This window comes from Anguilla anguilla, chromosome 17, assembly GCF_013347855.1.
Source record: "Anguilla anguilla isolate fAngAng1 chromosome 17, fAngAng1.pri, whole genome shotgun sequence".
NCBI lineage: Eukaryota > Metazoa > Chordata > Actinopteri > Anguilliformes > Anguillidae > Anguilla > Anguilla anguilla.
Window position 1 is genome coordinate 12,515,843 of NC_049217.1, and position 15,985 is coordinate 12,531,827.

Here is a 15,985-nt window from a genome sequence, read left to right on the forward strand (position 1 = left end):
TGCATATTTTTCTTTCCTCTGGTCTCTATTGCTACCTACTGGCTGGTGGTAATATTACCAGTGAGAAACGCTCCATTCAAACTCTGAACAGCAGTTTTTACGCATGTGTCGGTAATATAGCGCAGTCAGATTCGACCGAATTTGACAGATAGCGCTGTACTATAATGTACTACTCTGAACAATGTGTCACATTTCCTCTTTCTCAATCTAATCTAAAATCCTGATTTATGCGGCTGTCAGTTGGCTTGCCCAGATAAAGCCCCTAGTTTCCAGTCAATGAATCACTGATGCGCCATTTTTTTCCTCCCCAATTTTGAATTGTCAACAATGGCAATCAAGTCATGATAGTGCCACCCAAACACAAGGAGTACTGCAGCCTGGGGAACTCCTCTAGTTCATTTGCCTCACCTTGCCATTCATTTGCTTTCCCCTTACCAACCAAGGCAAAAAAGTGTCAAAATAGCTGTTGATTATTTCTGTTTATGGTTTCCCCAAGAGAGTCCACTCAGACCCTGTGACCTCCTTGACCCATGTCCACAAATCTCACACTAAAGCCTACCACCCTGCAGGAAATGAGTGTTGAGAGGTTTAATGGAACCCTGGGTAGTATGCTTCAAACCTTAGCTCCTCAGAAGAAGCATGAGTGGGCTCAGTCGATTAATACCTTGACTTCCACATACAACTGCACCAGCCATGAGACAACAGGCGATGCTCCCTTCTACCTTATGTTTGGCAGGCTTGCCCGAATGCCAGCTGATATCATGCTTCAGTCAAAACTAAGGGATGAGAAAGTGGTGATCATGATTGCCAATGTAATAAACCTGAGGCAAGACCTGAGACAGTCCGTGGAAGTCGCCCAGAGACACACAACAAGAGAACAATCACGTCCGAAACAACATTTTGACAAAAAGATCAATGGATCTCCTGTGTCTGTGGGTGATTGTGTCCTTCTGGCCAAGAAGACAGAAAGGGGGAAGAGGGGTGGCACAGTGGTGCAGTGGACAGCACTATTGCTTTACTGCAAGAAGATCCCCTGTGATGGAGTTTGCATGTTCTCCTCATTCCTGCATAGGTTTCTCTGGGTACTCCAGTTTCCTCCCACAGTGCAGGTTAGGCTAGGCAGAACCAATTGTGACCCACCATGGCAGACTCCATTTCATTAATTAATCCTTGGTTGCAGCACTCCCTACCGAGTTCCAGACTACCTCTGAAAGCAATGTCAGCACAAAAACTGTTCGTCGGGAGCTTCATGAAATGGGTTTTGATGGCCGAGCAGCCGCATACAAGCCTAAGATCACCATGCGCAATGCCAAGAGTCCACTGGAGTGGTGTAAACCACACCAACTTTGGACTCTGGACCAGTGGAAATGCGTTCTCTGGAATGATGCATCACACTTCACTATCTGGCAGTCTGATGAATGAATCTGGGTTTGGCGAATGCCGGGAGAATACTACCTGCCAAAATGCAAAGTGCCAACTGTAAAACTTGGTAGAGGAAAAATAATGGTCTGGGGCTGTTTTTCGTGATTTGGGCAAGGCCCCTTAGTTCCAGTGAAGGGAAATCTTAATGCTACAGTATACAATAACATTCTAGAGAATTGTATGCTTCCAAGTTTGTGGCAACAGTTTGGGGAAGGCCCTTTCCTGTTTCAGCATGACAATGCCCCTGTGCACAAAGTGAGATCCACAAATAAATGGTTTGCCAAGTTTAGTGTGGAAGAACTTGACTGGCCTGCACAGAGTCCTGACCTCAACTCCACAGAACACCTTTGGGATGAACTAGAACGCAGACTGTGAGCCAGGCCTTATCGCCCAACATCAGCACCCAACCTCACTAATGCTCTTGTGGCTGAATGGAAGCAAATCCCTGCAGCCATGTTCCAAAATCTACTGGAAAGCCTTCCCAGAACAGTGGAGGCTGTTATAGCTGCAAAGAGAGGACCAACTCCATATCAATGCCCATGGTTTTGAAATGAAATGTTCAACAAGCACATATGAGTGTCATGTCTACATACTTTTGGCCATGTAGTGTAATTCCTGCTTTCTCAAATGTAGGTGGAATTCATTTGATTCTTGCATGAACATAAATTCATTATGTTTCTCTTATTTTTGTATGCATAAATATTATTTTATCATATCTTTGAAATCCATGCAAGTTCTGATTTTCATGTATGAGTCGTGATTATTTGCTTTTTAATGGAGATATTTTTTGTCTTGCATTGTGTGAATTCGTTATACCACCCTGATGTTGTTAAATAAAACCGCAATTCGCAGATGGTTTTGCAACGTAAGCGTTGCAATTTTAAATTCAACACATACTCAATGAGTTGACTCCCATTGGTTTGGAGAAGTCACATTGCATTGTTGCGAGCAATGAAAATCAAATGCGTTGAGAAAGCGTTTAGTTAAAAAAAAATCTAATTCCGTCGGCAATTGTGACGTCAATTCGCGTTACGATCGCATGGAAATGTAGTTTATGTACATCTACCTTCGCGCGTCTAATCGGGATACAGATTTCAAAAGACACCATGTTCCAGAATGCACCGTTAACGTCGCTCCCTTAGGTTGGGGAGAGTCATCGGCACACACGAGGACTTGCGTTGAGTGCTGAGTCGGATCTCTCTCTTTCTCTGGTGCCGCCGTGAGAAACCGGCGCTATTTTATTTGGAGAAAAAGAAAATAACACGTTACGAAGAGAAAAGTTTTTTTTAAAAGGATTTTAAAGAGGTGACAAAACAACGTGTTAGTGGGTGGTTACACAGCTAGCTAACTGCGTAGTCTTCACCACATTAGCTACAGTAAATAGAAAGATCAACGATGGACCCTAGAGACACTGCCCCTGATTCGTGGGAACAGGAGGACGATGGCGAGGCCCCGGCCGACGTGCAACTTCAGACCGCCTTCACCGCCCTAAATGTGGACGCCAAACCGTTTGTCCCCAACGTTAACGCCGCCGAATTCGTTCCGGCCTTCCTACAGAAAGGGCCTTCGGAAAATCCAGACTCCGATGGTAAGCTTACGACCACAGTTCAGTTTTAGCTAAGCTAGCAAGCTAGTGAACGTAGATAACATAGCACGACAGTCGGCACACGCTTTCTGACACTCAGCAACTGGCTAGCCTGTTAGCACTAAATCTCAGATCACAGACGCAGGTAGCGTGAGCTGGCTAACGGTTGCTAGCTACAAGATTATCAGCATATTGGCTATTCGCTAGCATTCTAGCCAGCTATCACGCTAAGCATGAACACTGATAACATGCTATCTCGACGTTAAATACCACATCTGTTTGCCATCTGCAGCTTGTGTGACATCTGTTTTGGGGACTCCGTTAGCTTGTGAGCTAGCTAACCAGCTGTGCTACAACGTTACTACACGCGAGCCAACTAGCTAGATAACGCTTGCTAGTTGGTTAACAAAGGGTGACAAGGTGTTAAGTTAGCCGTGTGCTGGTTTAGCTAACGTTACCGCTATCTTGGATCAACATAAAGTATAGGGAGTGGTTTATGAGACGGTTATTATAAAAATGGTGTACTTGAGCCAACTAACGGTTAATTTATTTTCAATGCGTTTGCTTGCTAGCTAGCTCGCGACTTGAAGATAACCCATTGGACTGGTAAGGTGGGTTAAACTTTGCTGTTAGCTAAAGGCATGCAGCTACCTAATATAGGTTGCTAACTTTCGCGGGCTATCTCGTAATATTTAAAACGGTCTTGCCTGGATGTCATTTCATTGAACGACACTATTGAACTATCACGAAAGCGCACGCGAGAGTCCTCTGTTCAGGGTGAACCTGTAACTTATGCCGGTATTTGTGAATGGTAATATTACGCAGGCATAATAACGTAATTTCCTTTTTCCTGTGTTATTTGCCGCTCTTCTTAACTTACCCGCTACTACTGGCAGTATACAGTAATATTTTTGTCTAATGATATACTCCAATATTTCTCAAACACTGTGTACATCTTACATTGTCTATTTTGTAAATAGCCAATGTAAGAGCAAATGTCTCTCAAATAGTGTTGTGGAAAAATGCATGTTTCTGCGAAACCTGCCATGTTACTGAAAGCACATTAAAGTGTGTAGTAATCTTTAGGAACAGACACTGTCAGAAAGCATCTTGTTACAAGACGTTTTTGTGCTCTGCTGTTTCAGGGAGGGAAGTATTCATTAATCACTCACTTCTTTTGTGTTTTATACCGATGCCTGTTTACACTTTTGAAGATCAATGGCAGCGTTCTTCTGCCTGAATAAGTATGCATTACATTTATCAACAGGTTTGGAAAGCTCAGCCCTGCACCAGCATTTGATGCAGGGTCTTCGGAGTCTGTGGAATTCTGGGGCTCTTGATTAACCATTGGTAACATGGTCTTTGGAGTGCTTCAGATCACAGCAGTGTTGAACAGTGTTTTCTGAAGACGGCATTTAGGCTTTTAGCAGGGACCCTGATCCTTAGCCACTTGCACAGAATACATTTTTATTTGCGTCTTTATGTATTTAGTCTATTTATACCACTGGATGTTTACAGAAGTTCCGGTTAATTACCTTGCCTGAGGGTACAGCAGCAATGACCCAACTGGGAATCTAACTCGCGGCCATTGAGCTACAAACGCAGGTTGCTAACCATTATACTGAACTGCTGCCCAAAAGTAGTACTGTTGCTCAGCTAGGAGTGTATAGTGAGTGTTTGTTTCTGTATTGTACAGGGTCCTCTTCCTTGTTACACCAGTTTTTCTTATTTTGTCTGTACTCATTTAAAAACGCTTCTTCATCTGTTAACGTCTGTATGAATGAACCAAGCACATATGACCGAATTACTGAAAGTTTAGGCTGGCAAATTAATGGAAGTAGAAATGATGCATGTCCTTAATAAGACATAGTCCTAGCAAGTGTTTATCACGTGGTATTTATAATGATAAACTCTACTTTAATGTACAGAAAACTGTGTTTGAGACATAACCATGTGTAGCCTACAAAGATCTATTAATTGAAGTACACAGCGAAAGGGATAACTAGATGCTGTTTTGTCAAGTTGGTCATCATCCCTGTAATGAGTAAGGTATAATTTACTTATTTTGCTTTTCTGAATCGATATACTGCACTTCTAATGGAAGAAAGTGTGATTTCTTACAACCAAGCTGCATGACTGTGTGCTGCATTTCTTACAGTTCGGAGCAGTAATGTGTCTTATGAGCCAAGTGATGCAATCTCGCTGTAAAACAAAGTATTTTGGTCACTATTCTTTTCCCCAAAGCTACTGACTTTGCAGAGCGTTAAAGGAATAACCCAAACCTCATTGGGTAACGTGATGCACCTGTTAATGCAGGGAGTTTTCTGTCAGTTTTTAATAATTCCTAGAGAATTTGGTTTCCAGGTATTGACTTAGCTTGACAGTTCAGCTTGTGCCAGCGGTAGATTTTAATGGAAGGTTTTGTGATGCAACGTAAACTTGTTTCCATTTACAGCAAGTGACTGTTGTACTCATTTTTACATTGCAGAACAAGAAGTCTAGCAATGTGACTAATTGGTGAGCTCTGCAAGTTAGATATTGATGGTGAACGACAGACTTCTTCAGAATTCTGAAGGGAAACTTGGGTATTTGCGTGCGCTGTTTGTGAATGGGAATCATAGAGCAGCAGTGCGGTTTGATGAAGTTGACGTCACCTGCGAGGTTAAAGAGCAATGGGTCAACAAGCCGTCCCTGCCCCGTGAGCTGCGTTCTCTGTCGCATTTAAGTGTGCTGGGAAATGTAGTTTTTCTCATTGAATGCAGTTAAAGCTAAGTACAAGTAAGTGCTCAATCATTGATAAAAGGATTAAGCTACTCTTTAACTGACTCCATAGTTTCCTTTTGCATTGCCACGGTTACAGCATCACCGTTGCTGACTGGAGAAGGGGGCGGAGACGGGCATTTCAAAAGGAGCTCGAGCAGCTTGACGTGAATGGACACTGCCTTCCGTTTGCAGGTGCGCGTGGGACACCCCTCCGCTGAGGAGGAGCCCGTAACCTCGTGAGCCGTGGTTTCACCTGTCAGACAGCGCCGCGGTGCCCTCATGAGAGAGTGATGTCACGCTGCTCTCAGGATAACAGCCGTGTCATTGGGAACTGGGTTGTTTGGTGTCCTTGACTTAATTTAAAAAAAAAAAAAAAAGTGAAGTTATTATTATTTTTTTTCTTTTCTCCTGTCCTTGTCACATGCTCAGAGAGAGTATCGCAACTTCTGAGAAACTGCAGACGTGCGTCGTTTCCTCCTCCCTGCAGTTGTACGCCGCATAGAATTTTGGAAGTTTTTATTTTTTTGCGCACCCTATACGTTAGTACAAAATAATAATATACCTTAAGAGCCAGACTTGCTGTCTGTCTGCAGCGTTATTGTTAGTAGGTGCCGCTCTTTGGTGTGGGCAGAAGGTTTCAGCTGAGGGCGGATTATCTCTCTCGCGGCGGCTGCCGGGAGGAAGGGGAAATGGTGGCGGAGGGTCAGCCGGCGCCCCCCTGCGTGCCGCTGCGGGCGCTGGCACAGCGCGGCCTTCGAGGGAAACGTAATGGTTTCGCTTGCAGAGCGGAAGTGAGAGACGCGAGCTTTTAAAGCCGATGCTGTGGGTGTGGCCAGAGAGACCACGCCCAATCAGCTGCAGTGGCCGTGTGCGGTTGGCTGTTACAAAATCCCTTCTTCGGGCACTGCTGGCATCGTGGGCCATGTTGGTTGTGTGCAGCTAGTTAGCACAGGCCTGTGTGTGTGCGCGAGGCAGGGGAACCCCATTTGTTCTAAGCGCTTATTCAATACACAGTTTTACCTGTTGGAAACATGTCCGTTTGCAGGAACCAGCTGCAGGAAACGAGGCTTCCTTTAGTCCCTTTATTGGGTCCCACAGCTACTTGCTGGCACACCTGACCTCCTTTGCACCACAGGGTATACCCAGCACGAACAGCAGTCCTGCTGCTCCCTCTCCATTAACTGCAGCAGGCATTGAGACAAGTGCTTGCTGTGAAGGTGCTCAGAGTTATGAATATTGATCCATAATTGAAGCAGTGTGTAATGATGTGTTCATTTTCTAGATTCCTCTAGTTTGTTTCTTCCTGACTGGGCAGTGGATGTTTGTGCAGAAATGCAAAATGATAGTTGACGTCTATTTTGTTGATGTTGGATTTAGCTCGCCAGCCAAAATGGTAATAAGTTTGAAGTTGAAGGCTGGCTGTTCTCTGATCTTGCTTTACCTGTGGAGAGGGCAGAATTGGGCAGCGGCTTTTAACTCATCTACAGCAGCTCCTGAAAGCCAACCCTCGCGTCAGCCTATCAGAGAATCGCATTCAGGGCTGCAAATGCAGCGTCCAGACAGCACGGTGTAACCACAGATTAGAGGCGCATGTTTATGACATCACCAGTTGATATTTCGCCTGTGCTTGCATGTTTGTGCTTACAGTGTTTAAGTGTCTGTCTATCTCTCTCCCTCTCTAGGCACTGAGGCAGTTGTCAGCATGGAGGTGGCAGAACCTGTTGGTATGTACCCTGTGTGTAATGTCATCACGGGAAAGGGTCATCAGCCATTTCGGAGGGTCTTCTGATTGAAACGTCGTCTTTCCTCTTAAATTCCACCTGTCAAAAAAGGCTTTTGCCTGAACAGATGCGAGATCCCTTTCAGTAGATTACTTTTTGAGAGGTGGGACACCTCTTCTCAGAGATCTCATCTTGTCGCACCTGTGCCCGCGATGCTAGGCCCTCCCTGCCTGTGCAGCGCTAAGGAGCGGCTCTGGCGTACTGATCTTTCATCAGAACTCCGCCCACTGACCCCGTGGACAATGCCGAGGGCTGAACGTGCAGCAGAGTAAACGGGCGGGTCGGGGGCTTTTGGGAGGCCTACCTTTTTAAGCAAATGTCCTTTTTTTCCCCTTTTTTTTTTTTTAAGCAAAAGCCACACTTGAATGTGTTTTGCCCGAGGCGGTTTCTCCTTGCGCTGTACCTAACGAACGTGGGGCAGCGACACGTAGCGCAGTCAGAAGAGGTGCTCAAGGTCGACTCGGGCGAAGCACAGGCCGGGTTCTGCTTTCAGCCTCGGGTGTCTAAGAGAGCGGCACGGCTCTTAGCGTGCGGAGAGAAGCAGGGAAGATCAGTCTGTGCGCACTCAGAGGTCTGTGTGATGTGCCCTGGATGGCTGCCCTTGGATCAGAGCGCATAATCTGACTGGATAACTGAGGCCTTTGCTCTGTCTGCTCCACTGAGTTCAGAGTTTGAGTTTCCTTAAAGGAAAGTGCCTCAGTGATTCTGCTCGGCGTGTAACACTGAATCACCATTTCCGGCAAACACAAACTGCCGCTGTGGCGTTTGGGTGTGGCAGTAGCAGAAGGTGGATCACACAGAGCTTACCCCCTGAGGTGTAGAGCTATTTCCCTGTAGGGCTGGTGTTTATTATGTAGATTTATTTCCGATAGGTACCCTGGATCTACTAGTTGTTTAGCTGTATTCCCCAATGCTGGTTAATCATAGGCTAGACTACAGTAAATGGGTTTTATGTAGGGACTCAAAAAGAGTCTTTAGTTCACAAGCTTATAAGGAAATGTGGCTAAAATGCCATTGAATAAATGACTGGGTGAAGTAAATAATTAAGAGTAGATGGTATGAAATGTTGAAGTGGAATAGCACTACCGACACTTGGCTTACAGTGGTTGGGGTTTATAAAAGTGGGGGAGGGGGTTCATTTTTTAATCACAATGTGTGAGTGACTGCTGGTGGAGAGTAGCGGGATGTGCTGGGCCCTGGGTGGGCGTGGTCTAAAAGGGGCGTGGTTTCCCCAGCAGTGCCGCTGGAGAACGGGGAGGCGGAGATGAGCACAGAGGACACGTGGGAGCAGAAGGGCGGGGAGCCAGATGAGGCGGAGCCGGGAGGCGGGCCCGAAGGGGACGGAGGCCCTGCTCCCGAGCAACAGCAGGAGATGATGGAGGAGGAGGAGGAGGTGCCCACGCCTAAAGTAGCCCCGGCCCCTCCGGACGCCCCCAAGAAGGAGCACGTGAACGTGGTCTTCATCGGGCACGTCGGTGAGTCTTGCCTGCTGAGCCTTGCCCCGCCCCCATGGTGGACTGAAGCCCCGCCTCCTGCGGCGCTTTCCAGAACCAACGTGAGACGGTGCATGTGAGCGAATGTTGTGTGACTGCTTGTGATGATTGCGTGTGCATTTGAGCTGGTGCATTTGTGCATGTGTGTGTGAGTGTGTGTGAGCACTACAACCATTCCCTCCTCACTGACTCCTCTGTCTGATCTTCTCTCTTAAGATGCTGGGAAGTCAACAATTGGGGGACAGATCATGTGAGTACTGTGCCTTAGCTCAGATAAAACTGCAGCGAAAATGTCTTTTTGTTGTGGTATCCATTTTGTTTTAATAATTTTTTTGGATCAAACTTTCCTGCCACGCACCTTAGATCGACTAGAGAATTACCAGTGTGGGCTTGTTTTAATGGTGAATGTACCAAGTTGAACTTCCTAATAATATCCTGTTGGACTGAGCTGCTTCTGGTTCTGACTGTATTAGGAATGATCTGCTTGGCGGTCTGATGTCGGATTGACTCGGCAGAACATTTTTAAAACGGTTGGAATCTGAACCGGCCTGTGGACGGAGCCCTAATTTCACTGTGGTGGTTTTGCGGAGGCTGCATCGGTCAGTGGGGTTGGCGCAGTGACCGCGGCGGCCGGTGTTGGATGGGGGTGGAAATGAACGGCGCTCTCCTTCCCCTGCAGGTATCTGACGGGGATGGTGGAGAAGAGGACCCTGGAGAAGTATGAAAGGGAGGCCAAGGAGAAGAACAGAGAAACCTGGTGAGCCTCAGCCGCGTCCTTACCCAGCATGCCCCTCACGCCCCCATCGTGCCCCAGTGTCTCCAGATAGGCAGGGGCCACCACAGACATGCATATTTTAACTAGACAGGCATGCACGCCTTAAGCTGACCTAAGCTTGTGAAGTCCCGGAAGTAAGCCTGTACTGCGCGTGTTGAGGGCAAAACATTGGAGCTCCAATCAAAACAAATGAAGAATATCAGACTGCTACACATAATACAATTTATTATCACCAGAAATTGACCAGTGGAGTTTTATTTGGTGCTTAAATCCCCTTGGTTTTCTATATTGAATTCAGATTTTTATTTAGTGGAATTTGTGTTATTTCTGTCTTATTAAATTAATTAATCGGAAGCAGAGATGGAGTAACTATTTCTATGCTCTGCTTGCAATGCAGAAATGTTAGCGTAGCGTTTCCTCAGCGTTCCCCTCCCTCCTCCCAACACGCAGGTACCTCTCCTGGGCTCTGGACACAAACCAGGAGGAGCGGGACAAGGGCAAGACGGTGGAGGTGGGCCGAGCCTACTTCGAGACGGAAAAAAAGCACTTTACCATCCTGGACGCCCCGGGCCACAAGAGCTTCGTCCCCAACATGATTGGCGGCGCGTCGCAAGCGGACCTGGCCGTGCTGGTGAGGGCCCGTCGGCCTGGGGGGGGGGGGGGGGTCGAGAACACCCCCACCCCCATAACTCTCTCTCACAGGCCTGTATTCAATCAACAGCTTTCCTAAACGCTGACTCGCACAGGAATACAAATAGTTTTCCCCTCACAAACACGGATTGACTAGTTCCTTTCGGTGATGGATTTTGTTGTGTGGATTTACTCCACGGCGTACAAGAAAAAAAGATTTCTGTGTAATTGTAAGTCAGTTACAGGCCTTGTTGATTGAATCCTGGCCATAGTTTAGTAGTTTGTCATTGTGATTTGTGTGATTTTAGTACTTCCTGGTTGGGTGATGGAGAAGGAGCTAAATTGGTTTGTGATCATAGCCAGGCCTGCTCTTTGCTGAAGTGGTTTCTGGTCTCTGTTCCCGAAGGTGATCTCCGCCAGGAAAGGCGAGTTCGAGACCGGGTTCGAGAAGGGCGGGCAGACGCGGGAGCACGCCATGCTGGCGAAAACGGCCGGGGTCAAGCACCTGATCGTCCTGGTGAACAAGATGGACGACCCCACGGTCAACTGGAGCTTGGAGAGGTGGGCGGCTGCGACTGAACACAGCCCGGAGATACAGAGGGGTGGGAGGCGGAAAATGTGGGGAAATTTTTGGATTTTTAGGAAAGAACTTACTCCATGTTGTACTTCGTTGTGAACGCTAAGGTGGTATAGTCTGTAAAAGGAGGAGGGTGATTTGTCTGTAGTCTGCACGTGTGGCAGAAAGTGGGCGGAGTCAGCAGGCTCATCCTTTTCCCTCCCCCTGCAGGTATGAGGAGTGCAAGGAGAAACTAGTGCCATTTCTGAAGAAGGTGGGATTCAACCCCAAAAAGGACATCCACTTCATGCCCTGCTCAGGGCTCACCGGCGCCAACCTGAAGGAGCCCGCCGAGCTCTGCACTTGGTATACGTAAGTCACCCCCTACCCGCCCCCCTGGGCACTCAGAACTGGGCCAGAACCAGGCCAAAACCAGGCTGGTTCGTTTGAGCCCTTTCCCACTGTAGAGCTGGAACAATGCAGGCTCATTATACCATTGTACTATTTGACCAAGGCACTTATCATTTAAAACTGAATACCTACAGTAACCAGAATGACATATAATGGCGTCTTAATGCTTTATAAAACTGCTTCAGGAACACTGCAGGAGGGGGCATGGGTCACCTCTGATACTGTTCTGGTATTGTAATAACATGCTTCCCTGATTATGTTTTGTTTTTTGTAAGTCTGGAATCTTTTGTCTCTTTTCCAGAGGGTTGCCATTCATTCCACATCTCGACAGTTTGCCAAACTTCAACAGATCGACCGACGGGCCGGTCAGATTACCCATCGTGGACAAATACAAGGTGAGGAGGAGCGCGGAGATCGCGGACCCGCCCCCCTGCGGGCTGGGACGCGGAGCCAGGGCCGGCTCCTGACTGCTATCCCACAATGCCGGGCGAGCGGCTATCCTAACTCCACTCCGGCGTTTCAGAGAGAACGCAATATTCACTGGTTCTTTGGGGCCTACACGCGTGTGCGGTTCGGTGCTGCGGACCAAAAGCCCTGTTGCTAGGTCCTGGGAGGGTTTGTTTTTGGCTGGCCTTAGTGCCTGTGCACGGGTCACAGGCGAACTTTGAACCCAGCCACTGGAGTGAGTGCCTCGGCTGGGGCTGTGGTGACTCCTGGTCTGTCTCTCCTGTGCAGGACATGGGTACTGTGATCCTGGGGAAGCTGGAGTCCGGGTGTATCAGCAAAGCACAGCAGCTTGTCATGATGCCAAACAGGGTAAGGCTCTCCACAGGCCGCTGTGAAGCGTGTCGCCCGCACCACTGCTAGAGCTTGGGCGATGTTGGGAGGGAGCCTCATGACCAACGGGCAGGAGAACATTTCAGTGCAACGCTGGCGACGGCGTTGCACCCTGTGGTGTGTGAAGAATGACCTCACCCCAGAACATAGTGGTGTGTGTGCATGTGTGTGTGCGTGCATGTGTGTACTGTGTGTGTTTATAAGGTATTGTGTGTGCGAGTGTGAGGTTTGTGTGTATTGTGTATGCGTGTGTACTGTGTGTGTTTATAAGATGTTATGTGTGTGCGTGTGCACTGTGTGTTTTTATAAGGTATTGTGTGTGTGTGTGTGTGTGCGCGCGCGCGCGTGTGTGTGTACTGTGTGTTTATAAGGTATTGTGTAAGTGTGTTGTGTTTGCGTGTGTACTGTGTGTACTGCATGTGTATATAAGGTGTTGCGTGTCTCCCAGCACACAGTGGAGGTGCTGAGCCTGCTCTCTGTGTGAGTGTGTGCGTGCGTGTGTGTGTGTGTGTGTGTGTGTGCGTGTGTATTATGTGTGTATATAAGGTGTTGCGTGTCTCCCAGCACACAGTGGAGGTGCTGAGCCTGCTCTCTGTGTGAGTGTGTGTATTGTGTGTATATAAGGTGTTGCGTGTCTCCCAGCACACAGTGGAGGTGCTGAGCCTGCTCTCTGTGTGAGTGTGTGTATTGTGTGTATATAAGGTGTTGCGTGTCTCCCAGCACACAGTGGAGGTGCTGAGCCTGCTCTCTGATGACGTGGAGACTGATGACGCCTCTCCGGGGGAGAACCTGAAGCTGCGGCTGAAGGGCATCGAGGAGGAGGAGATCCTGCCCGGCTTCATCCTCTGCAACGCCGAGAACCTCTGCCACTCCGGACGCACCTTCGACGCGCAGGTAGGCCCCGCGGCCTGTACCGCACACCCCCGCCCTGACCTCTGTTTGCGTAGGCCAGTTACACCCTGAACTCAGAATGCTTACTCACACACACACACTCTCTCACACACGTACACACACACACACAGTGCCACGGTCTGTATTTCGCTTAGCAGTTTTATTTTTGACACTTTTATTGATTGAACAGGATATTTCATCATCCTAGTACAGATAAAGTTGCAACTTTCCATTGTCTACTCAAGAAAATCATTGCACATGTGTGTGTGTGTGTATTATATAAAAATTTGCGTGTGTAATTGTTTTTTTGTTTTCCTTTTATAGATCGTAATCATCGAACACAAATCAATCATCTGCCCAGGGTACAACGCAGTTCTACATATCCACACCTGCATCGAAGAAGTGCAAATCACAGTGAGTCTGCCGCGAGTTCGCACCTCTGCCCAGGCGTGTTGAAACACTGCCCATCGCACCCTTGTGCGCGTCTGAATTTGGTAAATAATCAGAATTGAACGGTATGAATAAAATAAAAATGCATTTAAGAAGTTACGTATTGCTTCCCCCTCCTGTGGCAATAAGATACAATCTGGTCACCGAGCCCGCTCCGCTACCATGGCGGCGCAGGAGGCGGGCCGCCAGATCCTCTGAAGCCGCATGTGGCCGAGCCCGTCTGAGCTTTACAGGCATTTAGCAGACGCTCTTACCCAGAGCGACTTTCACATAGCATTTACACTGCGTCCATTTATATACAGCTGGATGTATACTGAAGCAATGCAGGTTAAGTACCTTGCTTAAGGGTACAACAGCAGCTACCCAGGAATCAAACCTGTGTCCTTTAGGTTACAAGACTAGCTCCTTACCCATTATACTACACGGCTGCCCATGTGCCCACCTCCCTCACTCTCTCATCCCCCCCCCCCTTCCCCCGGCCTTAATCTGCCTGGTGGACAAGAAGTCGGGCGAGAAGAGCAAGACGCGGCCGCGCTTCGTCAAGCAGGACCAGGTGTGCATCGCCCGGCTGAGGACCGCCGGCACCATCTGCCTGGAGACCTTCAAGGACTTCCCCCAGATGGGCCGCTTCACCCTGAGAGACGAAGGTGGGTGTGGCCTCCGCGCCCCGCCAGCCATTCGTGCGCCAGGCTGGGGACTGGGCCCGTTTGGTTTGTTAATGTCCTTCATCACATAGAAGAACCGTTTGGGCCAATCAGAAACATGCACTTAAATCGAAATTTAAAAAATGAAACTATGGAAATATCCCGTTGTTTTGTCTTAGAGATTCATGTGGAATTTTGTAAATTATTAAAGCAAAAAGGAACCTCTAAAGGCTTTGTTTAAAAAAAAAAAAAAATTAATAAAAAAAAAAAAATGTAAATAGCACAATGCAGGAGGGTGGATTTTATATCCCTACCAGGCCACCAGCGAGAATATATATTTGTAAGATTATAAAACTTTAATATGTTATAATAAAATGGCACAAGCCTGAAAACAGATGGAAATGAGCATTCCCAGGATGAACCCACGACCTGTAGCTCACTCCCACTTCGTCATAACCGCCAATTTGCCCCCCCCCCCCTGCAGGCAAGACCATCGCCATCGGCAAGGTGCTGAAGCTGGTGGCGGAGAGGGACTGAAGCAGCGGCGGAACGTTCCGGAACAGCCTGACGAGATGGAGAGAGGAGGGGAGGGAGGGAGGGGGGGGGGCATCGCAGCCAAGCCCCACCATTCACAGCACTCCTCTCTCCGGGCTCTCTCCCTCCTTACGCCTGACCAAGACCAGCTTCAAAATGAAATGAAAAAGAAACTTCTAATCGGTTTTTAAGCGAATTCAAAAAAGAAAAAAAAAAAGGAAAAGAAAAGACAAACAAAGTCCACGTGTGTCAGCTTTCTCATATTGAGAGCTCAGCTATGCCATTGTTTGGGCCTTCACCCATGACCCATTTACCCCACCCCACTACCCACCACCACACACGGTCAACAAGTAAGGTTATGACGGATAACTTCTCCCTTCCAGCTTATTGTTTTTTTCTTTTTCTTTTTTTGTTTTTTTTTGTTTAGTTCTTCAGAGAGAGTGGCGCTGGTCACATGATTCATGTGGACCAGGGGTTTTGCTTGGAATAAAAAAATATATAATTTTAAAGAAAGGAAAGAAAAAAAAAATACAAAAAAATGTTGAGAAATTAACCAGTTGAAACCAAAATCATGTTAATATCTTGGTTGTACATGTCTCCCTTTGCTTAAACCCAGATTGGTTTCTCTACTCCAAGCGGTCGCGCCTCGTGTGCGAATGTTCACTTGTTATTAAAGCAACTACAGTGACAATAAAATATTAAATTCAACAATTAAAGATGCAGTCATTTCATTGGCGCTTTTAAAGTTTTTGATGTTTTTTTTAATTTTTTTTTTCCCCCAACTGTTGATATTTCAAAAATGGAAATGGATCTCCTTCGTGTTTTACATTTGCACAACTCTTGCTGTTGTGCAGACCTGTGTGTCTGCATGGAGCTGATGGGCCTGTAATGCAAGCTGCACCGGACCGGTGATCTGTGGGTCTAGACCCACGATCTTCTCCTTTGTTATTTAAGTCATGTGGCACCCCTTCATGCATCTGTACAGCAGTCGTGTGACTATTCGTCGGAAACTTCACTTCCATATACCGATCTTCCTTCTCTGCTGAAACTGCAGTAGAACCACTAACTGGAAATATCAAAATTACACAGGTGCATATTGTGAAAAAATAGTGTGGGAATGATGCTTTCAGTAGCATTTAATACTAACGGTCTGAAATTGCAAGAGGCTCGTCATCTAGCCAGTGTAGCTAACTAATGGACAAACTGCTCGTAA

General features: G+C 47.3%; 1 protein-coding gene across 2 annotated transcripts; it reads left to right on the forward strand.

The window, feature by feature from the left end:
• Window positions 1-2,554: 2,554 nt before the first annotated feature.
• LOC118216974 (eukaryotic peptide chain release factor GTP-binding subunit ERF3A) lies at window positions 2,555-15,488 on the forward strand. Of its 2 annotated transcripts, none has more exons than XM_035398667.1 (14): window positions 2,555-3,010; window positions 7,453-7,494; window positions 8,787-9,026; window positions 9,261-9,294; window positions 9,724-9,801; window positions 10,270-10,450; window positions 10,856-11,010; window positions 11,237-11,377; window positions 11,718-11,811; window positions 12,152-12,232; window positions 12,974-13,147; window positions 13,469-13,558; window positions 14,073-14,241; window positions 14,723-15,488. In XM_035398667.1, the coding sequence occupies exons 1-14, from the start codon at window positions 2,818-2,820 to the stop codon at window positions 14,773-14,775; spliced, it is 1,725 nt and encodes a 574-aa protein (XP_035254558.1). In that variant the 5' UTR covers window positions 2,555-2,817; the 3' UTR covers window positions 14,776-15,488. The 2 variants fall into 2 exon arrangements, with proteins under 2 accessions (XP_035254558.1, XP_035254559.1); XM_035398668.1 differs by having other exon boundaries at window positions 2,818-3,010; window positions 8,790-9,026.
• Window positions 15,489-15,985: the final 497 nt, after the last annotated feature.